The sequence below is a fragment of the Vipera berus genome, assembly GCF_964194415.1.
Source record: "Vipera berus genome assembly, chromosome: 4".
NCBI classification, from domain to species: domain Eukaryota; kingdom Metazoa; phylum Chordata; class Lepidosauria; order Squamata; family Viperidae; genus Vipera; species Vipera berus.
The window spans coordinates 10,754,817-10,778,028 of NC_138206.1; the positions used below are offsets into that span (position 1 = coordinate 10,754,817).

Here is a 23,212-nt window from a genome sequence, read left to right on the forward strand (position 1 = left end):
AACAGCCAAAGCAATGCTTTGTTTTGTAGCATTCTAGTTCCCCCCGTTTTATTTCAGTATTAAATAATCTTAAAAAGTGAGGGGGGAGTGTTAGCCTCTGGCTACACTGGTACAGGTGGGCAACATGTTAACCCACCCATTTTTTCAACATGTTTCCTGATTGTGATTTTTTTTAGCTTAATTCTATTAATCCATGATTGCAGCTCTGGCCATATTTATTTAGCTCCAAAGCAGTGGAATAAATTCAAAATGCATTACATATGGAATCAGGGAGTCCAAGAAGGGGAGAGGATTGGCTAGGTTTTAGAAAAGCTGGAATTTTCTTAGTTCATTTTCATTTAAAAATATTCGAATCTCTTGTCTCAGGACATTTTTTTTTGAAATGCACAAATTATTATTGCATGCATCTCACACACAAACGTACACACAAAGACACAGCCAGACGGCCCCGAGGATGAATGACAGTGCTGGTATTAAGAGCCCAATTTTGTTTCTGTTTTTCAAAACACTGTCCAGAGGTTTTATTGCATAATTCAACAAAGCTTCTTCTGAGTTACCTGTTGCAAAAAGGAATTTCCTGGGATCCTAGAAAGCAGAGACAGACACAGACAGTATGAATGATTTAGCAAGGCAGAAATAAGTCCATCAGCATTCTGAGCCAGAGGCATGTTTCTGGAGATGAATTGCTGAGATTGACTTTAAACAAGCTGTCTAAATCATACAGTATCTCTTGCCTGAACCTTTTTCAAATGTTGGCCAAAAATTGCAGGGGATGGAGTAGACATATCCTAGGCAATTAAGAGTGAAAATGGAAGAGAAACTCTAAAAAGAACATTTGGACCCCCTAAATATGTATCCAAACTAGAATACATTTCTGCATATATATATTTTTTGGAACGACAATGAGGTTCTCAACATAAGCAAAAATATTAAAAAATGTAATGTAAAGTCAAGGTGTGCACCCATGATATGTACATTTAGGGCAGGGCTTTTCAACCAGTGGTATGGGTACCACCTGTGGTACATTTGCACCTGGCAGGTGGTACGTGACCACCCTAGAGAAGTGGTAGAGGGGAATGAGCTGAACCGGTGGCAGCATCGCACCAGCCTGAGCGAGAGACGGCTGGAGCTGCAGGGCTGTCAGGGCTCAGCGGAAGCACCAGGATCAGCGCCAGGCTCCAGCTGGAGCTCGACGCTGATCCTGGCACTGCTTAGCCCAGAAGAAGCTCCGATTAGCTGGAAGGTTGCAGCATCTCCAGGGTCTTGTGATTTACATTCAGATGCTTGGCAACTGATTCATATTTATGACGGTCACAGTGTCCCAGGGTCATGTGAAGTGACCAAAACCTGCTGCAACCACCCAGCAGATGGGGGGGAATAAAAACCAAACCCCCCCACCCCATCCCTGCTGCCAGTCCTCAACAGACGGATGAAAACCTTGGACAGGAGGAAGAGCGCCGCCGGGTGGGAAGGCAAGTGTCTTGCTCGGCTGTGGCTTGGGGGGCACTTTTTTCAGTGCCATTGTAACTTTGAACAGTCACTAAGTGAACTGTTGTAAGTCGAGGACTACCTGTACTTTTATCACTTCTTTCCTTTTTTTGGTCATCCAGTTTTTGACACCTTGCTAGGCGACTGGTGGTACTTGGATGTTGCCATATCCTAAAAGTGGTACAGTGGGTGAAAAGGTTGAAAAGCCCTGATTTTGGGAACACTGCCTGGGCTTTAAACTGGAATTGTAAGGATTTGACAATGGGAAGAGAACACCTCATCTTTTTCCCTGACCTTCCTGGAAGTCTCCCCAAGTCAGTGTCCCCCAGAAGAATGGATACTAAAGCTCCTCAATGTCTAATAAATATGGCATTTGTTGAGAATCCTGGCAGTTTGGCTCCAGGTTATCTGGATAGTAGAAGCTTACTACAGGCTTCTCACTGCCTGGCTGTCAAAGGTCACCCAAGAAACAACAATTGTAAGGAAGAAGTCAAATATTGGCCTTCTCACTTCACCACGGTAGCTGGCTGCATTGAGTACGAGGAACTCTTCACTGTAATTCCTAGAGAAGTTTAAAGCATTCACCAAGTGGGCGGCAACATGGATCACTAAACAGAACAGAACAAAGAGCTCATATCACCAAAATACAACGTGACGATTTTTTTCTAGCAAAAGAACTGCCCCCGGGAACAAATGGATTCACTTTAACGACTGCGGTGTTCACTTAATGAACCTTGCATTCACTTGACAAAAAGAAGTAGCAAAATCAGGTCTGGTAACGTAGGTGCCTTGAATTATAATCATTATGACTTACGACGGAAATTCCCAGATCCACTATGGTCGTAAGTCAAGGATTACTGAAGTAGAAAAAGCAGCCTTTTCAAAAAAAGCTCCTGATTTGTCCAAGCGTGGATTCCCAGATAGCCATCTTACTCTTTCTTCAACGTGAGCCACTTTACAGTATTGCTTTGCCAAAAGACACCACTACAGTTTCATTCTGTGGTGAAAGCTCTTACTGAATCCCAGACTCTGTAAGCCAGGGGTCTTCAAACTCGGCCCTTTTATGACTCATGGACTTCAACTCCCAGAATTCCTCAGCCAGCATGCCTGGCTGAGAAATTCTGGGAGTTGAAGTCCATGAGTCATAAAAGGGCCGAGTTTGAAGACCTCTGCTGTAAGCAGTCCCCATTCGCTCTTCAGTGCATTGTAAAATTGTATTCTGACCCAATGGTGGGTCAAGAACAGGAAACACGGTGCTGTTTTGTGAAAGTTGCTATCGTGTTTCAAATCAAGCATGACCTGATACTTGCAGAAGAAGAAGCAATGGATGGAAACTAATCAAGGAAAGACCCAACCTAGAGCTAAGGAGAAATTTCCTGACAGTGAGAACAATTAATGAGTGGAATGAGTTGCCTGCAGAGGTTGTGGGTGCCCCATCACTGGAGATTTTTAAGAAGAGATTATCTCGTCTTCCTATAGCTCATATCCATGAACAAATCCTTAAACCTGCTCATTCATTCCTGATGGAATGAATGGGAAGGATTCTTATAATTAATTCCAAACCTCTATTTCAAATTGGTGCTCCAACACTGGAGGTTTTTTAAGAAGAGACTGGACAACCATTTGTCTGAAATGGTATAGGGTTTCCTGCTTGAGCAGGGGGTTGGACTAGATGACCTCCAAGGTCCCTTCCAAGTCTGTTTTTCTGCTATTTCTTTAGTCACATTTCTTTCCTCTCTCTTCTCTCTCTCTTTTTTACCCTTTGGAGTAATCCAGCTGATTTTCAGGACTCAGTTTGAAATCCTATTTTTGGAAGCATTTGCCTTGACCTCTCAAAGGGTCTTCCCACAGTTTTGTGTGTAATGTACCGAGGGTCCAATTAATTTTGGATATCTTTCTCTTTTGCCTGTTTCTAGGTGGCCTGTTACTCAAGGGTATTTTAAATGAGTATCCCTGTTCAGTTCAAACTGGAAAGCAAGAGAACAGAGGATAACCTGTGTGTACTGAGTTTTCAAGTGAGGTCTTTGGGGTCCCTATTATTCAGAAACTGGGATTATTGCATAAATGTTTCTTTTCATTGTAGTCATCTGAACTCACCTCTTCTTATCTAAAATGACACACTATATTTTTGTGCATCTAAAACTCTCCAAAAAGCAAATTACAAACATCTCCTAGCTATTTCTATGATTCCTACCTTTAAAGTAACTATTAATTCTTCCATTTTCATCTCTCTTTTAACATCAATCTTACAATATTTGGGCAATATGCATTTTGTAATATTCTGAACAGCTATTGTTCAGATAGATTTCCCCTTTTTTCAAAGCACAACGAATAGCCTAGAATAGTCCCTGCTGAATTTCAGGAAAATATACTTTCCTTGATGTGTTCCAATAGATCAGGGGTTCCCAACCAGGGGTGCAAGCACCCCCTGGGGGTGCGAGACAATATCCCAGGGGGTGCAAAAACCTGGGTTTAGAAGTTTTAAAATTACAGTGTATATGCATAATTCGTTTTGAACTTTTGTAAGGGTGTGCAAGAATATATCAAAAGCGTTCCAGGGGTGCGGGGTATAAGAAAAGGTTGGGAATCACTGCAATAGATGGACATTTCAATGTTCATGTGAATGAGGTTTGATAGCAAAAAGAAGACTTCAATAATGACTACTTAATCTTTCTGAAAGGATGGAAGGAAGGATGGATGGATGGATGGATGGATGGATGGATGGATGGATGATGTGCCAAAAAAAGATGTTGAGACTATAGAAAAGAGTGCAGCGAAGAACACCAAAGGCGATTGTGGGTCTGCAGGCTAAAACATATGATGAACAGTGCAGGAATTGGGTATGTCTAGTCTAACAAAGAGAAGGACTAGGGGTAACGTGATATTCCAATATTTGAGGGGCTGCCACAAAGTAGGTGGGGGGGCAACCTATTTTCCAAAGCACCGACAGCAAGACAAGAAGTATGAGATTGAAACTTGTCAAAGAGCAATCCAATCTTGAACTAAGGAGAAACTTCCTGACAGCGAGAACAATTGATCAGTGGAACGGCTTGCTTCCAGAAGTTGTGGATGCTTCAACACTGGAATTTTTTAAGAAGAGGTTGGACAGTCGTTTGTCCAGAATGGTGTAGAGTACCCTGCTTGGGCAAGGGATTGGACTAGAAGACCTCCAAGGTCCCTTCCAACTCTGTTATTCTATATTTTGTTTTCTGCCATCAAGTCAGGGTCAGCTCTTAGCAACCACATAGATCAAGGGTCTTCAAACCTGGCCCTTTTATGACTTGTGGACTTCCAGAATTCCTCAGCCAGCATGCCTGGCTGAGGAATTCTGGGAGTTGAAGCCCACAAGTCATAAAAGGGCCAAGTGTGAAGACTCCTGACATAGCTAGACCTATTCCACAATTATCTATCTTAACCTGGCCCTTCAAATCTTCCACAGGGGAAACCATTGCTATTGCTATTGAATCTATCCACCTTGATGTCCATCATCCTCTTTTTCTCTTTATATCTACTGATTTGCTTTAAAGATTTAAAACCAAGAAATCTAGAACAGCACTTAGCACTTAGACTTATATACGGCTTCACAGTGCTTTACAGCACTCTCTTAAGTTCTTTGATGCTGGAGGAACAGACCTGAAAAGAAGCATACAGTCAGTCCACAGGTCACATGGAAAGCCTTGCTCTTATCTAAGAGCCTCCTAGCTTTTCGGCTGGGCAACTGCAAAAAAAGAAAGAAAGAAAGAATGCAAAGCCGTCTCTTAACAGTCCTTTCCCAAAAGATTTCACTTGGGGTAACGATGAACACTGAGATATGTAAACAAAACACAGCGGAAAGTTCTAGGGATTGCCCCATTTTAAGCAACAGACTGATCACATCAATTAAAAGCCAGCAAAATCCAAATACAATAAAAACTACTTATTGTATCTGTATACCACCATAACCCTAAAGCAATCTGGCCTGGTTTGATGGGGTTGGGGTTTAAATATGGTTTTAATTATTGTATATATTGGGCATGATATTTAATTGTTTTTAACTTTTATATTTTGTTTTTTAATATTTATTGCCCTGTACACCGCCCTGAGTCCCTCGGGAGAAGGGCGGTATAAAAATTTAATAAATAAATAAATAAATAAATAAATAAATAAATAAATAAATAAATAAATAAATAAATAAATAAAACAGTGAAACCATTGCCACTTAAAATGCATGACCAACTGTCAATCACAGCCACACTGTGCTATTATAGACTAACACAGGTAGTCCTTGACTTATAACAGTAATGGAGCTTGCCATTACATCAGTTATAAAGCGGCTCATCATGAGACTTAACTCAATTTTACAACCTTTTTGCGGCAGTGGCCACTAAGCAAATCCATGGTCATTACATGAATGCCATGGCCATTAAGCTAACCCAGGGGTCTTCAAACTTGGCAACTTTAAGACTTGTGGACTTCAACTCCCAGAATTCCTCAGCCAGCCACAAGTCTTAAAGCTGCCAAGTTTGAAGACCACTGAGCTAACCAATTGTGGACTATGGCTCATTTTTGCCAAAATCTACAAGCAAGCACTGGTTTTCATCAAAAAATGTTGTAAATCATGGTCAGGTGCCCATGGGATGCACCCAACAGCTGTAAATGCAGGCTAGCTGTTGAAATGAAATGTGATTGCATGGGGGGAGGGCAGCCATCAGAATATCAGAACTGTGTTGTTAAGTAATTTGGGAGGGTCTGTCCTAACTTAGAATGATTGCTAAGTGAGCAATCATAAGTCAAGGACTACCTATACTCCATATGCCAGGGGTCTTCAAACTAGGCCCTTTTATGACTTGTGGACTTCAACTTCCAGAATTCCTCAGCCAGGCACGCTGGCTGAGGAATTCTGGGAGTTGAAGGCCACAAGTCATAAAAGGGCCTAGTTTGAAGACCCCTGCCTTATGCTCTTACCGAAAACTTCTCTTACCTTCTGGGAGCCACGAAGCAGCGCCAGGAGAACCCGACAAACAGGCAGCAGGACCAGGCTGCAGTTGAGATTAAGAACAGCAGCTGAGGCTCGGCTGAGGCACAACCCTAGCTGAACAGAAGTGAAAAGGGGTTAGGATCCCAACCTCCAAAATATTCTGATCTGAAACAAACATGCTTTGGGATGGCATTGACTGCTAATGGGTTCAATTTACGTCAATGTAATTATTATTTTTTATTAGGTTTTTGTTAACCATGGATGTTTTCACATGCTAGTGAGGTATTGTGGGGATGTCATATCACCAGGAATTCCCCAAGAAGGAAGTGTTGTGTACAGTTTGGTCTAGGGCAGGGGTAGGCAACCTTGGCTCTTTTTTTTTAAATTTATTTTATTTTAATCCCATTTATATCCCGCCCTTCTCCGAAGACTCAGGGCGGCTTACACTCTAAGCACAAATCAATGTGCTTAGCAATAGCCTTCATTCTATGTATATGCCTGCTTATTAGGGCTTTCGCCCCCCCAAGCGGCATTATTACAAAGTCAGCTTATTGCCCCCAACAATCTGGGTCCTCATTTTACCTACCTCGGAAGGATGGAAGGCTGAGTCAACCTTGAGCCTGGTGGGATGCGAAGCTGCACTAACTGCAGGCAGCTGGTGTTACTTAAGGAGGCATTAGCCCACTGCTCCACCAAGGCTCTTTTATGACTCGTGGACTTCAACTCCCAGAATTCCTGAGCCAGCATGGCTCAGCTTGGAAACCTCTCTCTTTCCCCTCAGCATGGCTGGCCCAGGAATTCTGTGAGTTGAAGTCCACGAGTCATAAAAGAGCCAAGGTTGCCTATCCCTGGTCTAGGGGTTAAGGCATCAGTCTAGAAACCAGCAGACTGTGAGTTCTAGTCCTTCCTTAGTGTGAGTTCTTGTCCTTCCTTAGGCATGAAATCCAGTCCTTTTCTGTCAGCTGAACTCACCCCACAGGGTTGTAATTGTGAGGAAAATCGAAGGAGAAATGAATATTAGGTATGTTCACTGCCTTATGGTACTTAAAAGTAATAAAAGTGGAATAAAAATCAGACAAATGATAGATGATAGATAGAGATAGATAGATAGATAGATAGATAGATAGATAGATAGATAGATAGATAGACAGACAGACAGACAGACAGACACACAGACAGACAGACACACAGACAGACAGACAGACAGATGATGATAATAGATAAGTAGACACATAGATGATGGATGATGAGGGAGGGAGGGAGGGACAGAGAGAGAGAGATGATAAATATGACAGAGAGGCAGGCAGGCAGGCAAGCAGACAGATAGACAGAATTATGGGCTAGAGACAAAAAGAAAACCTAACTCCATGTTCTTGATTTTTCTCAGGGATGGGATTAAATTTACTTTTTTTAAAAAAAAATCTGTCAGGATACTTTCTGTGTCTGGTGTCCCAAGTCCTTTCAAAATTTGCTACCACAATCCAGTTTTCACTGTGAGGAAAAAGGAATGTGAGGGAAAGCACAAGGGGAATTGCAATTTTAATAAGCTCTCTTTGGTTTAATATTCGTTGCGTTTAACCAAGTGTAGTTCGTTAAGTACATTTACTTTTAATTAATTTAAAATTAAGCTAATTCAATCCCCCTCATCTCGATGCTGCTTATTTGGGGGGAAAACAGCCAGTCTTTCTCTGCCAGACCAACCGAACTCACTGGGCTGCTGTAGTGGGGGAAAATAGGAAGAGGAAGGTGTGTTTTTTTATATGTTCACAACCTTGAACTATTTGTGAAAATAATAAAGGTGGGATACAAACACATATGTAAATTAGTTTCACCCAATTAATGACTGCATGTTTGGGTGGATAAATTTAATCTCCTAGTGTCAGTTTTTGAATCGGGCACCACAAGGATCCCAGAAATGGTACTTTATTTTCAGAGAGCAGTGGTCCCCAACCTTTGCGGCTTGGCGGTCTGGCTGGGGAGAGGTGGAGGGTGGAGAGGGGAACCGGATGGTGTGAGCGGTGGGCCTATACATGCATGCAGCTTTACTCATGCGAGTGGCGAGCCGGTGTGCACACGCATGCACACACAGCTCAACTAGTTGCAGGCAGCTGGTCATTTGCATTCTTTTAGAGCAGACATGTCAAACACAAGGCCCGGGGGCCGGATCTGGCCCGCGAAGTGGTTTCATGTGGCCCGCAAAGCCATCCTGGAAACAGTGAGGGAACGGTCCCACTGCCTTGGTCCTGGCCCAGAGACCCTCCTTCTGCCAGAGACCCCCAGATCTGTCCCACTCCTGCCCAGGCCCCCATAGGCACCCTTGATGCGAACGATGTAGAGCTGGCCATGCCCACCCAGTAGGCCATACGCACTCTAGCCACGCCCACCCAGTAGGCCATGCCCACCTGGCCATACCCACCCGGCCCCCTGAGGGCAACCGCAATGCTGATGCGGCCCTCAATGAAATTGAGTTTGACACCCCTGTTTTAGAGAGTTGTTGATGCCCCCTGGAGGCTTATCTGTGTCATCAGGGTGGCCTGAGTAGGGCAAATGGATGTGGAGCCTTCTCCAAATGGCCTCAACGAGACTCTGAAAGAATGCAAATGACCAACTGTCTGCCAGGAGTATAAATCTTTCCATTCTCCACCATCCGGTCAGAGCTGAAGAAGCTTCTTGGATGAGAAGCGAAACATCTTCAAAGAAAAACAAGAAAGTCTAGTTGCCTCCTGAAAAAGCACCTTTGGGACAACCAGGACCTGGATGACTGAGAATCTCCATAGACATTCCTAACCCTTGTGTAGCTTAAATCTCTTAGGTTCATGGGGAGTGGAAGGGATTTGTTTTTTTTTTAATGCTATGTATGTTTGCAAATGAAAAGGAGAAAAAAGTAGTGTTGATTGGCGGGCTGCCATCATTCCCTCCACCCTCAAAATGCACTTGTGTCTAATGAAATCAAATATCTGAAGGCAGAGCTTTGTTACTACTCACTAATAACATGAAGCTTGCTCTTGATTTCCTAGCACTTTACAATTGAATGTTTGAAGATATCTATCAGTATATTTTCTAAATGACTCCATAGGGCAGGGGTAGGCAACCTTGGCTCTTTTATGACTCGTGGACTTCAACTCCCAGGATTCCTGAGCCAACATGGCTCAGCATGGAAACCTCTCCATTTCTCCTCAGCATGGCTGGCTCAGGAATTCTGGGAGTTGAAGTCCATGAGTCATAAAAGAGCCAAGGTTGCCTACCCCTGCCATAGGGGTTTGTCTTCAATAGTCATATATACATGACAACTGTTAGAAAAAAGGACTAGGAAGTACAGTTAGTCCTTGGCTTACGACCACAATTGAGACCAACATTTCTATCGCTAAGCGAGACAGCTGTAAAGTGAGTTTTGCCCCATTTTACGACCTTTCTTTGTCACAGCTGTTAAGTGAATTCCTGGAATTGTTAAATTAGTAACATTATTATGAAGTGAATCTGGCTTCCCCCATTGACTTTGCTCGCCTGAAGGTCACGAAAGGTGACCACATGACCCCAGAAACACTGCAACGGTCATAAATATAAACCAGTTGCCAACCATCCAAATTTTGACCACGTGATCACGGGGAGGCTGCCATGGTTGTAAGGTGAAAAACGGTCATAAATCACTTTTTTCAGTGTTGTTGTAACTCTGAACCATCACTAAATGAATGGTTACAAATGAAGGACTGCTTGTATATTATAAATCAGAGGTCTCCAAGCTTTCTCAGCTGCCGGACAGGAGGGAAAGGCAGGGAGAAGCAATTTATGCATGCGAGCCTGCACACCACACAAACGGGGCCACGAGCACGCACGACCCAAACGGTGTGGCGCTAGTGCCCACGTGACACTGGCTAGCACTGCCCCATTTTTGCAACGTGGGTGCTAGCGCCACCCCATTTTTGCTGTACGCCCAGTGCTTTTTTTATAAAAGAAAAAGGTGCCAGAACTCACACACGTCATACAACCCACGTTGCCTACCCTACAAGGTAAAGGTAAAGGTTCCCCTGCACATGTGTGCTAGTCGTTTCCGACTCTAGGGGCCGGTGCTCATCTCCGTTTCAAAGCCGAAGAGCCAGCGCTTGTCCGAGGACGTCTCCGTGGTCATGTGGCCGGCATGACTAGATGCCAAAGGCGCACGGAACGCTGTTACCTTCCCACCGGAGTGGTCCCTATTTTTCTACTTGCATTTCTACAAGGTTCCATCCAAAAAAGTTGCCGGAACTCAGTTCTGAGCATTCTATGACAAAAAAAGCCCTGTGTACGCTTATTTTCACCGTGCACCACCCCATTTTCACCACAGCAGCAGTGCTAGCGTGAGTGGGCGTGAGTGCACGCACACATATGTGTGCACTGTCCCATGGCCCAGTGGCCAGGAAGCTACAGCCCATTAATGGGCCGCGGCCCACAGGTTGGGGACCCCTGTTATAAATAACTCCATATGGATTTCTCTTCCAATGGTCACATATACGGAACACTGTTAGAAAAATGGACTAGGAAGTACTGGAAACTTGGAGAGCAAACAGCACAATACTAGATAAAACATAATTATCCACTTTTTATGAACATGAAAATTTCCAGGTACTGCAGTTTAGGTTGCACTTATTAATACTAGCATGTATCTTTTTTTGTTTTTTTTAAAAAAAACATTTTATCTCACCATCGCTGTAAAATATGAGGAATGTGGTTTTTTTTTGAACATCACAAATCTCTGAAATATTTGAGATCAAAATAGTGGGAGGGAACTCATTCTTGGAGACGTGCCTCACGTAGGAGGGAATTTTTGCAATCTGATCCCAGCAGCATTTGTTCAGACACACACTGGCTGAATTTACACACTACCCTAAGGCGTGCTGTAATTTGTTTGGCTTCAGTTTAATAAGTCATATCAACTTAATCTCTTTTTTGTGCTTTATAATCCAGGGGGGGAGCTCACTATTTGATTCCATCCAATTGTTCCCAAAACAACCAACCACATTTTAAAGAAAATGTAACTTAGTACAATGTGTGAATCCAGCCACTGAGCTCTATAGGACTTATTCCAAAGTATATATAGATAGAAAGACGGACTGGACTAGACTCGACTGGACTGGAATAGAGCGGAATGGAACGGAATGGAATAGAAAATGAAATGGAATTGAATGGAATAGAACAGACATGTCAAACACAAGGCCCGGGGGCCAGATCCGGCCCGCGAAGTGGTTTCATGTGGCCCGCGAAGCCATCCTGGAAACAGTGAGGGAACAGCCCCCACTGCCTTGGCCCTGGCCCAGAGACCCTCCTCCTGCCAGAGACCCTCAGATCTGTCCCACTCCTGCCCAGGCCCCCATAGGCACCCTTGATGCAAACTATGTAGAGCTGGCCACGCCCACCCAGTAAGCCATACACACTCTGGCCATGCACACCCAGTAGGCCACGCCCACCCAGGCCACACCCACCCGGCCCCCTGAGGGCAACCGCAATGCTGATGTGGCCCTCAATGAAATTGAGTTTGACACCCCTGGAATAGAAAATGCAATGGAATGAAATGGAATGGAATGGAATGGAATGGAATGGAATAGAATAGAATAGAATAGAATAGAATAGAATAGAATAGAATAGAATAGAATAGAATAGAATAGAATAGAATAGAATAGAATAGAATAGAATAGAATATAGAATTGTTGTTGTTAGTTGCAAAGTCGTGTCCGACCCATCGCGACCCCATGGACAACGTTCCTCCAGGCCTTCCTGTCCTCTACCATCTTCTGGAGTCCATTTAAGCTCACGCCTACTGCTTCAGTGACTCCATCCAGCCACCTCATTCTCTGTCGTCCCCTTCTTCTATTGCCCTCAATCTTTCCCAGCATTAGGCTCTTCTCCAGTGAGTCCTTCCTTCTCATTAGGTGGCCAAAGTATTTGAGTTTCAACTTCAGGATCTGGCCTTCTAAAGAGCAGTCAGGGTTGATCTCCTCTAGGACTGACTGGTTTGATCGCCTTGCAGTCCAAGGGACTCGCAGGAGGCTTCTCCAGCACCATAGTTCAAAGGCCTCAATTCTTTGGCGCTCAGCCTTTTTTATGGTCCAGCTTTCACTGCCATACATTGCAACTGGGAAGACCATAGCCTTGACTATACGCACTTTTGTTGACAGGGTGATGTCTCTGCTTTTTAGTGTGCTGTCTAGATTTGCCATGGCTTTCCTCCCAAGGAGCAAGAATAGAATAGAACAGAATAGAACAGAATAGAACAGAATAGAACAGAATAGAACAGAATAGAACAGAATAGAACAGAATAGAACAGAATAGAATAGAATAGAATAGAATAGAATAGAATAGAATAGAATAGAATAGAATAGAATAGAATAGAATAGGATAGGATGGGATGGGATGGGATGGGATGGGATGGGATGGGATGGGATGGGATGGGATGGGGTGGGGTGGGGTGGGGTGGGGTGGGGTGGGATGGGATGGAATGGGATGGAATGGAACGAAACGAAATAGAGCTAGAAGGGACCTTGGAGGTCTTCTAGTCCAGAGATCTCCAACCTTTCTCAGTTAGTGGACTGGAGGGAAAGGGAGGGGGAAGCATTTTATGCACACACACATGCGCATACACAAATGGGGCCACGCGCATACACAAATGGGGCCACGAGCATGTGCAATGCAAACGGGGTGGTGCTAGCGCCCATGTGACACTCACACTGCCCCATTTTTGCCACGTGGCATCCTGTGTAAGTAGGGGTGAGCGTGTGTACACACGTCCACGCCCTGGCCAGCCTGTCCCACAGCCCAGGGACCCCTGTTCTAGTCCAATCCCCTGCTCAGGCAGGAAACCCGACACCACCACTTTGAAATATAAAAATTCAAAGGAGATTGGTACTACCTTTTCAGGGTAAGGTTTTATTAAAAGACACGAATTTTCATCAGGCACAGCCCATGGATCAAATTTAGTCCAAATTTTCTAGCCTGGAAAAGCGCTAACAAGAATCTTTCTGACTTGGTGCTATCGCACTGGGTGCAAAGAGATCGGAATCAGTTTCATTTATTTAGCTGTAGAACACAAGTAGTCCTCAACTTACAGCCGTTCATTTAGTGACCATACAAAGCTATGACAGCACTTTCAAACGTGACTTATAAATGATCCTCACACCTACGACCGTAGCAGCATCCCAAGAGTGACTTGATCGAAATTCAAGTGTTTGGCAACTGACATGAGTTTCCAATGTTTGCTGCATACTGGGGTCGTGTGACTGTCATTTGCAGCATGCCCAGGGCCGCTTCTGACAAGCAAAGTCAATGGAGGGGGATGCCAGAGTTGCATAGCGACTGGGTGATTCACTTAACAACTGCAGTGATTTGCTTAACAGCCAAGGGGAGGGGGAGGAAAAAAGGTCATACAATCAGGCGTGGCTCATTTAACAGCTGACATGTTTACCTACAAAAATTCTTCTCCCAGTTGGCAGCATTAAGTGGAGGATTACCTATAATGCTGCCGCAGGCTGGTCTACGATCCTGCTTGAAAAATATGTTACTTCCTTCCCACTGGGAGAAAAGAGAAAGCAGCCTTTGGAAAGAATTTGTTTTTCCCCCCAGTTGGTGTCTTTATTTTTATTTTTTATTTTTCGAATGAGTTTGCACAAGGGACTCAGGAGAACAAAACTGAAGAGATGCAAACATGCACTTTAACAAAAAAAGAATCATCACTTGTCCCTTGAGATGTCCACATTAGGAAGCGCTCACCCGAACAAGCCCACGAGGCTAGTTAGCGTAATCATGACTAGCAGAAGAGGTCCGAGACTGTTGAACTGAGTTCATAAGGCCGATGCTAGTATGTCAGTTTGCAGCTGGGAACAGAAGTTCAGAGTTTGCCTTCCCAGGCCCTTGAAAAAAAGTCTTTCTCTCAACTCAAACCCTTTCCCCACTTTAAACCAAATGCCCATCCTCACCTACTTCCTTGGACTGAAATCTCACATCATCCTATTAGCCCAGCTTTCCGTTTTTGAGTTTCAACAAAAAGGGAGAATTGCTCCTGCATCACTTACCCCCAGCATCTGATGCAAATAGTAATACTGCGGTTCACAATAATAGAGTCGGAAAGTTTTCCAAAACAATCCCACGTTGAGACATAGCCAGAGCAGCTGAAGGAGGGGGAAGGGAAAAAAAGGAGGGAGAGAAAACGCAGAGTAGAGTAATTAGAAACCACATGTTCAAAAGCAGAAACTTTCCCCCGTCATGGATCTTACGCAGGGAACAAATGATCAGAGAGACTCGGGAACTGGGAAGAAGAGAAAAATGAAAGGTTTATAAAAGGTTTTGTTGTTTTTTTAAAGAGGAAGGGAACGTACGGAGCCTCAACCAGTTGTTTTTGATGCATTACTGATGTTGCCCTAAGTCAGGGGTAGGCAACCTTGGCTCTTTTATCACTCGTGGACTTCAACTCCCAGAATTCCTGAGCCAGCATGGCTCAGCTTGGAAACCTCTCCCTTTTCCCTCAGCATGGTTGGCTCAGGAATTCTGGGAGTTGAAGTCCACGAGTCATAAAAGAGCCAAGGTTGCCTACCCCTGCCCTAAGTACATAAAGGATTGATGAAGGATTGATGTATAACTCAAAAGAATTTTAAATCCCACCTTTATTATTTTTATAAATAACTCAAGGGGATGAACACACACAACATTCCTCCCGTTTTCTCCACAACATCAACCCTGGGTTGATGGGTTAGAGTGAGAAAAAGGGACTGGATAGCTTTTGTGGCTAAGGCGGGACTAGAACTCACAGTCTCCTGGTGATTGGCCCAGGTCACCCATCAACTTTCATGCCTAAGGTGGGATTAGAACTCACGGTCTCCTGGTGATTGGCCCAAAGATCTGGATGACTGAAAATCTCCATACATTTATGGATAAGTTAAATAGGCAGAAAAAGTAGGAGAGCCTGGTGATAAAAGCATCAGGCTAGAAGTGGGAGAGCATGAATCTTACTCTTGTCTTAAAAGCACCAGGCTAAAAACTTGAAACTCTTGAGTTCTAGTCCCACAGTAAGTATGAAAGCCAGTTGGTGACTTTGGGCCAATCACCAGGAGACTGTGAGTTCTAGTCCCGCCTTAAGTATGAAAGCTGGTGGGTGACTTTGGGCCAATCACCAGAAGTGGGTGAGTTCTAGTCCCACCTTAGGTATGAAAGCCAGTGGGTGACTTTGGGCCAATCACCAGAAGAGGGTGAGTTCTAGTCCCGCCTTAGGTATGAAAGCCAGTGGGTGACTTTGGGCCAATCACCAGGAGAGGGTGAGTTCTAGTCCCACCTTAGGTATGAAAGCCAGTGGGTGACTTTGGGCCAATCACCAGAAGAGGGTGAGTTCTAGTCCCGCCTTAGGTATGAAAGCCAGTGGGTGACTTTGGGCCAATCACCAGGAGACGGTGAGTTCTAGTCCTGCCTTAAGTATGAAAGCTGGTGGGTGACTTTGGGCCAATCACCAGGAGAGGGTGAGTTCTAGTCCCGCCTTAGGTATGAAAGTCGATGGGTGACTTTGGGCCAATCACCAGGAGACTGTGAGTTCTAGTCCCGCCTTAGGCATGAAAGTTGATGGGTGATTTTGGTCCAATCACCAGGAGAGGGTGAGTTCTAGTCCCACCTTAGGCTGTCTGGGTGACTTTGGGCCAAACCAAACCAAACCACCTCCCAGGGTTGTTTTTTTGGAGAAAATGGGAGGAGGAATTGTGTGTGTTTATCACCGTGAGTTATTTATAAAAAAATAATAAAGGTGGGATTTTTTTAAAAAAAAACAAACAAACCGAAAAAATAACTAAATTGTCATAACATGTTATATCAGGGTAAAATATGACTGGGTAATTTGTAGTTCAATATACAGCACTGCAAACCCTCACTTTAGTGAACTATTCCATAATATTTAACCGTATCATGGGCGTAGCATGTTATGTGAACCCCAAAACTGCACTTGGTTATCCCAGGTTTTGAACTTAGAAGTTAACGTATTGCAGGGGTCTTCAAACTTGGCTACTTTAAGACTTGTGGACTTCGACTCCCAGAATTCCTCAGCCAGCTCTGCTGGCTGAGGAATTCTGGGAGTCGAAGTCCACAAGTCTTAAAGTTGCCAAGTTTGAAGACCCCTAATGTATTGTCTGATTGTCTTATCAGATGGGTTCAAGTGAAAATGTGATTATGTATCCTCAAGTTTGTCTTCAGTTTAGCTCAGTCCTGTCGGAAATTAAGAGACAGGTGTCTCACCTGAAGAAATTGGGCTGAGTGTGAAAGAAAAGGCTGTGGGCAATCCTCGACTTACAATAGTTCATTTAGTGACCATTCAAAGTTACAGCGGCACTGAAAAAAGTGACTTATGACCATTTTTCACACTTATGTCCACTGCAGCATCCCCATGGTCATGTGATTTATACTTGGATGCTTGACAACTAGTTCATATTTATGACGGTCGCACTGTCCCGGGGTCATGTGATCCCCTTTTGTGACCTTCTGACAAGCAAAATCAATGTGGGAAGCCAATTTAACAACTGCAGTGATTTGCTCCGCAAATGCGACAAGGTCATAAAATGGAGCAAAACGTACTTAACACATTTCTCGCTTAGCCACATAAATTTTGGTCTCAGCTATAATCCTAAATCCTGCATTGCTTTTTGTTTTTCTTTTGGAAAACTAACTTGGCAGTTCTTAATGTAAATTATAATACGGTTGATTCAGGATGGGGAAAAAAACACAACAACAATTGCTTCTTCACACAACACAATTCACTCCAGGCATCCTTCCTGGATCTGGCACCTCCCAGGGTGCTTAAATTGGAACTCACATTTCAGTTGGGATGATGGATTGGCATAAATCGCTACCATAGAGCATGGCAATGATTAACCCTTGGAATCATGGTACTGGAAAGGGTCACTGAGGTCATCAAGTCTGTCCCCCAGCTATGCTCAGGAACCCAACTTAAACATCTATGAGAATCATTCATCCAGGCTTAGTTTGAAGACAGCCAACAAAAAAGTGATTGTGGCCTTAGGAAATTGGTAATTGCTTCTTCTGACAAACGGCACTTGGTCTGTGACGATTTCCACCCCATCATATGAAATAGGTGAAAAGTACTATTTCAGGAATACAGTACAGAGCTCCTGGGGAATGCCCACTATCCCATGTCCTCTTGCTCCAGAAGGATACTGAAGCCCCTCCTCCACTGCCAGGTTAATTGAGTGAATTGAACGTCCCCATGAGAGAAGTCTGGGTGAACTTCAGTTAACCTTGTGCATAATGGATCTGTCAAGACCCCTAACACCACTCTGGTTAAATGAATACATCAGCTGATCCTTTTGAAAGTTCTCGCAACACATCCATTAACTTGTGCTTTGTTTATTCATGGTCTATCAGATAAACCACAGTTGGCTGTGCTTGGTCAGATCTGTTTTGCATTAAATATAATTCCCTTGGATTGACTGGGACAAATGACACTCTGGGCACTCACACCACTCACTCATTCCCCCACGGATCTAATTAAACTTGTTGTGGGAACAGGGTGGTTTCTTTAGATTCCCAGTCTTTGGCTTTGGTCAATAAAAGAGGGGTGCTTCTCCTTCCTATCTTGCATGACCAATCTCAATTTTTAAGCCTGATTAGTGTGATTTGAGATAGGAGAGTTTTTAAGAAGAGACTGGACAGCCATTTGCCTGAAATGGTATAGGGTTTCCTGCCTGAGCAGGGGGTTGGACTAGATGACCTCCAAGGTACCTTCCAACTACTTCTTCTTCTTCTTCTTCTTCTTCTTCTTCTTCTTCTTCTTCTTCTTATTATTATTATTATTATTATTATTATTATTATTATTATTATTATTATTATTATTATTATTATTATTATTATTATTATCTTCTCCAAGTTCTAATTCTCATCTTCGGTTAGGTAGTCCTGTAACCCATAAGCCACTGTTCGTTAAAGAATCTGCAACTTTATCAACAATCTAGGTATCTCAGTAGATACTTCATGAAGAATTATTATGGAAGTCCATCTTGGAACAGCATTAGAAAAATAGAAAACCTTAAGATCTTTGAAGAACTTACAACAGTTCATTGTGACCATTCAAAGTTACTTATGACTGTTTTTCACACTTATGACCATGGCAACATCCACAGGATCACAGGATCAAAACCAAAGTGTTAATACCATTCTATAATGCCTTGGTAAGACCACACTTGGAATACTGCATCGGGTTTTGGTTGCCATGATACACAAAAAGATGTTGACACTCTAGAACAGGGGTGTCAAACTGCCGGCCCACGGGCCGGACACGTCATGAAGAAACTGCGTCCACCCCATTGCCGGCAATGGTGAAAAAGTTCTGATACGTCGCACGACGTCACATGACGTGGCGAGTTTGACAAGTCTGCTCTAGAAAGAGTGCAGAGAAGAGCAACAAAGATGATTACAGGACTGGAGGCTAAAACATATGAAGAATAGTTGCAGGAATTGTACCTGCCTAGTTTCACGAAAAAATGGACTAATGGTGACATGATAGCAGTGTTCCAATATCTCAGGGGTTTCCAAAAAGAAGGAGTCAACCTATTTTCCAAAGTGCCCGAAGACAGGACAAGAAGCAATGGATGGAAACTAATGAAGGAGAGAAGCAACCTAGAACTAAGGAGAAATTGCCTGACAGTCAGAACAATTGGTCAGTGGAACAACCTGCCTCCAGAAGCTGTGAATGCTCCAACGCTGGAAATTTTTAAGAAGAGACTGGACAACCATTTCTCTGAAATGGTATAGGGCCGTGGTGGCGAACCTGTGGCACGCAGAGCCCTCTCTGTGGGCACACATGGTGTTGCCCCAGTCCTAGGCCTTCAGCTGGGTTTTATAAAACCTTTTTGCTTTAGGCTTCCGCCGCCATGTACCAAAAAAAAAAGTTCAATTAATCAATTTCAGCTTCTCGTAAGAAAAAAAAAATTCTCGCAAACTTGGAATTGATGGATTGAACTTTTTAATCCCACCCAGTCTGCAGCTACCACCGCAGCCACGCCCACCCAATGGGCCACCCACCCAAAGGGCCACGCCCACCCGGCACCCAATGATACAGAAGTGGGTTTTGGTGTGCAGTTTGGGCACTCGGTCTCTAAAAGGTTCACCATCACTGGTATAGGGTTTCCTGCCTGAGCAGGGGGTTGGACTAGATGACCTCCAAGAACCCTTCCAACTCTTGTTGTTCTATTATTCTGAAGGGTCCTTTAAGTTCTCTTGAGTTTGCTAGCACCCATTATGTTACCTAGTTTGGTTAATGAAACATCCGCAAGAAAACAACCAAGCTCAGGGATCAGAACTGGCATCATGATGCTGGTGATGACCTATAAAGCCCTAAATGGCGAGGGTCCAGGATATTTGAGGGAACACCTGCTGCCGGCATCAAGCTCCCTTCGTCCTGTGCGCTCCCACAGGGAGGGCCTTCTCAGGGTGCCGCCGGTCAAAGAATGCCGGCGGATGACACCCAGGGGGAGGCCCTTCTCGGTGGGGGGGCCTGCCCTTTGGAACCAGCTGCCCGTGGAGCTTAGGACTGCCCCCGACCTTCGATCATTTCGCCGAGACCTGAAGACCTGGCTCTTTGAGCTTTCCGGCCCAGGCTGAGAGTTTTTAATTGGGGGTTTTAACTGGGGTTTTATATTTTTTCAGGGACTTAGTTTAATCTTTTTAAATTGCTCTTAATTTTTGTATTGATTTTATATATATATATATATATATATATATATATATATATATATATATATATATATATATATATATATATATATATATACCCTGTAAACCGCCCTGAGTCTTCGGGAAAGGGCGGTATATAAATTCAATAAAATTAAAATTAAATGAAATGAAATAATGAACATTTACTCATTTGAAACCTGTTCCCCCAGATGTGCATACTTCCATCGGCATCCTGTAATTGTCATTAATGAGCCTCCATATTGACTATGTGCCCTCCAGGAGTTGTCGTTGGCAAATAAACACCCCCAGGCCTTCCTGAACTTTCTGCTAGGCCTCCCAATTTACACCATGGGGGGAACAGGAGTAAAAAGATTAAACATCTTCACCCCCTATTGTGAAATTCCGAGAGAGACTGTTTATCCATCCACCATTCTGACTTTATAACAGTTGGCCTATAGCCGTATTAAGTTCCATCTCTAACTGATGAGTTCTCAATTCATCCACAGGCATGTTATTTAAGAGTGTTTTCAGATGTTTTGTTTAATCTGACATCTTTGGTAACCATTTCTACCCTAAATGGTTTTAATTGGAAACATTAAAACATTCAGGCATTTGTAATCTTAACTGGATTGTATCCATGCTCTGGGATTGTGCAAATGAAACAATGGAAATTTGGGGGAATTCTGTAAATAAACTGCCTGTTTTGTAGGGTAAATCATGACCGCCTTGGCTTTTTTTTAGTACATTACAATCGGTTGGATTCCCAACATGCTAGATCATAAGTCAGAGTTTACAAAGCATACTCCTTGGCTCGGGGTGCTAACCCAAACCACATTAAACCACCAGATGACTTTAGGATGAGGTAGGCATCGAGTTTAGGATTCCATCTACCCAATATTCCAAAAAAAAAAAAAAAGACAGACAGACAGACAGATGATAGAGATGATACATAGGATAATAGCTAGATAATAGCTAGACAGCTAGCTAGCTAGCTAGCTAGCTAGATGATAGATAGACAGATGATAGATATAGACAGACAGACACATAGATACAGACAAATGATAGAGATGATACATAGATGAATAGCTAGATAATAGATTGCTAGATAGATAATAGATTGCTATATTGCTAGACACAGTAGAAATATATACAATATATATATATATATACACACACACAATACATACAATATGTAGAATATATGTATACATATAGAGATTGAATGATTTTTTAAAAAAAATAATTATTTTTTTCATAATTTTATAATTACATATTATAATATATGATACATAGTAATATATATTCCAATAATATAATTAAGGCATCCAAACAAAAAAAATGTTTACTGCAAACATTAGTTTAATACAAAGTAATATAAAAGAGAAAAAGAAAAAAAATGCCAAAAAAGATGAAGAAATAGAAAGAAAAAAGATATGAAGCAATGGCTTCTGATATTCTTCACAGAAGTTAAAAATACAAACAGATTTTAACCTCTCTCTAAAGTTACATCATATTTCTCTTCCTTATCCTATCCTATCTAATCATCAAAGCCATAAATCAAAGTTCAGTTTATATATATATATAAAGTTCCTAAGATGCTTCCAGTCACCCATAAATGTGGATGTCTTTTTTCCGGTCAAAGAAGACAATTATCCGCTTTTGCAAAATCTGTCAACTTCACCCACCATTCTTCCACAGGGACTACCGTATTTTCCGGCGTATAAGACGACTTTTTAACCCATGAAAATCACCTCAAACGTTGGGGGGTCGTCTTATACGCCCAGTCGTCTTATGCGCCGGAAAATCAGTGGGTGGCATCTGGCGGGAGCCGGCAGGGCAGTCCTGCGCACGCGCGCACTCCCCGGCTGCTCCTTAGCAGCTGGGGAGTGTGCGCGTGTGCAGGACTGCCCTGCCGGCTCCCGGCCGACGCTCTTCCCTCTTGAGGCAGCATCGCTCCCCGGCTCCTAAGGAGTCCTCGGGGATGCTGCCTCAAGAGGGAAGAGCGTCGGACGGGAGGCGGCAGGGAAGTCCTGCACACGCGCGCGCACGCAGGACTTTCCTGCCGCCTCCCGTCCGACGCTCTTCCCTCTTGAGGCAGCTGCTGCCTCAAGAGGGAAGAGCCGCCTCCCGTCCGACGCTCTTCCCTCTTGAGGCAGCAGCTGCCTCAAGAGGGAAGAGCGTCGGACGGGAGCCGGCAGGGAAGTCCTGCACACGCGCGCGCAGGCAGGACTTCCCTGCCGGCTCCCGTCCGACGCTCTTCCCTCTTGAGGCAGCAGCTGCCTCAAGAGGGAAGAGCCGCCTCCCATCCGACGCTCTTCCCTCTTGAGGCAGCAGCTGCCTCAAGAGGGAAGAGCGTCGGACGGGAGCCAGCAGGGAAGTCCTGCTCCCGTCCGATGCTGCGCTTCCGCCGGGCGGTGCTGGCCAAGACGAGCCAGCAGGCAGCCACCGTGAGCGCGGCGCTGAGGGGCAGCGGCAGGACGGCCCAGCGCCTGCAGGACAGCCAGCAGCCCCACGCGCAGCAGCAGCCGCCGGCTCAGCAACAGGTCCGAGCGCAGGAGCCGCACCGCCAGGCTGCCCAGGAAAAGCAGCCACACCAAGAGACTGCACGCCCAGTCCAGCTCCATGAGGGGCAGGGCGGGAAGCCGGCCAGGAAGAGGGACCGGGAGCCCGGGCCGAGCGCGCCTCGGCCGACGGTGAGAGGGAAGCGGCACATGAAAAAGAGGCTGCGGGCGGAGCTGCCCCGCCCTGCGCCGAATGGGAGAAGTTCAAGGCCTGGGGGGGGAAGCAGGAGGGGCGCCGGCCGTGGCAGGGTGGCGGCTGCCCTCCGGCGCTGCCTGCCGCCCGGGAAACGCTGCGCCTTGGGGGCCGGCAGAACCGCGGGAAAAGCGGGAGGGCCGGCGGGGCCAGTTGGGCCTTCGCCTCCTCTGCGATGGACAGGGAGGGCAGGGCATGTAAGTATTTTCCGGCGTATAAGACAAAAAACCTTGAAAAACTTCTTAAAAGTAGGGGGTCATCTTATATGCTGGGTCATCTTATATGCCGGAAAATACGGTAATGTCAAAACTTTCCATCTCTTCTCTA

General features: G+C 44.4%; 1 protein-coding gene across 1 annotated transcript in view; it reads right to left on the reverse strand.

Annotated features, from left to right (window-relative positions):
* NOX4 (NADPH oxidase 4) overlaps window positions 1–23,212 on the reverse strand; it is a gene marked incomplete at its 5' end in the record, with an annotated part of 140,689 nt that overhangs the window by 113,582 nt on the left and 3,895 nt on the right. The window contains 5 exons of the mRNA XM_081326273.1: window positions 558–585; window positions 1,999–2,096; window positions 5,122–5,206; window positions 6,449–6,559; window positions 14,485–14,580. Coding sequence (XP_081182399.1) covers window positions 558–585; window positions 1,999–2,096; window positions 5,122–5,206; window positions 6,449–6,559; window positions 14,485–14,580 — 418 coding nt within the window. The remainder of the gene's footprint in view (window positions 1–557; window positions 586–1,998; window positions 2,097–5,121; window positions 5,207–6,448; window positions 6,560–14,484; window positions 14,581–23,212) is intronic.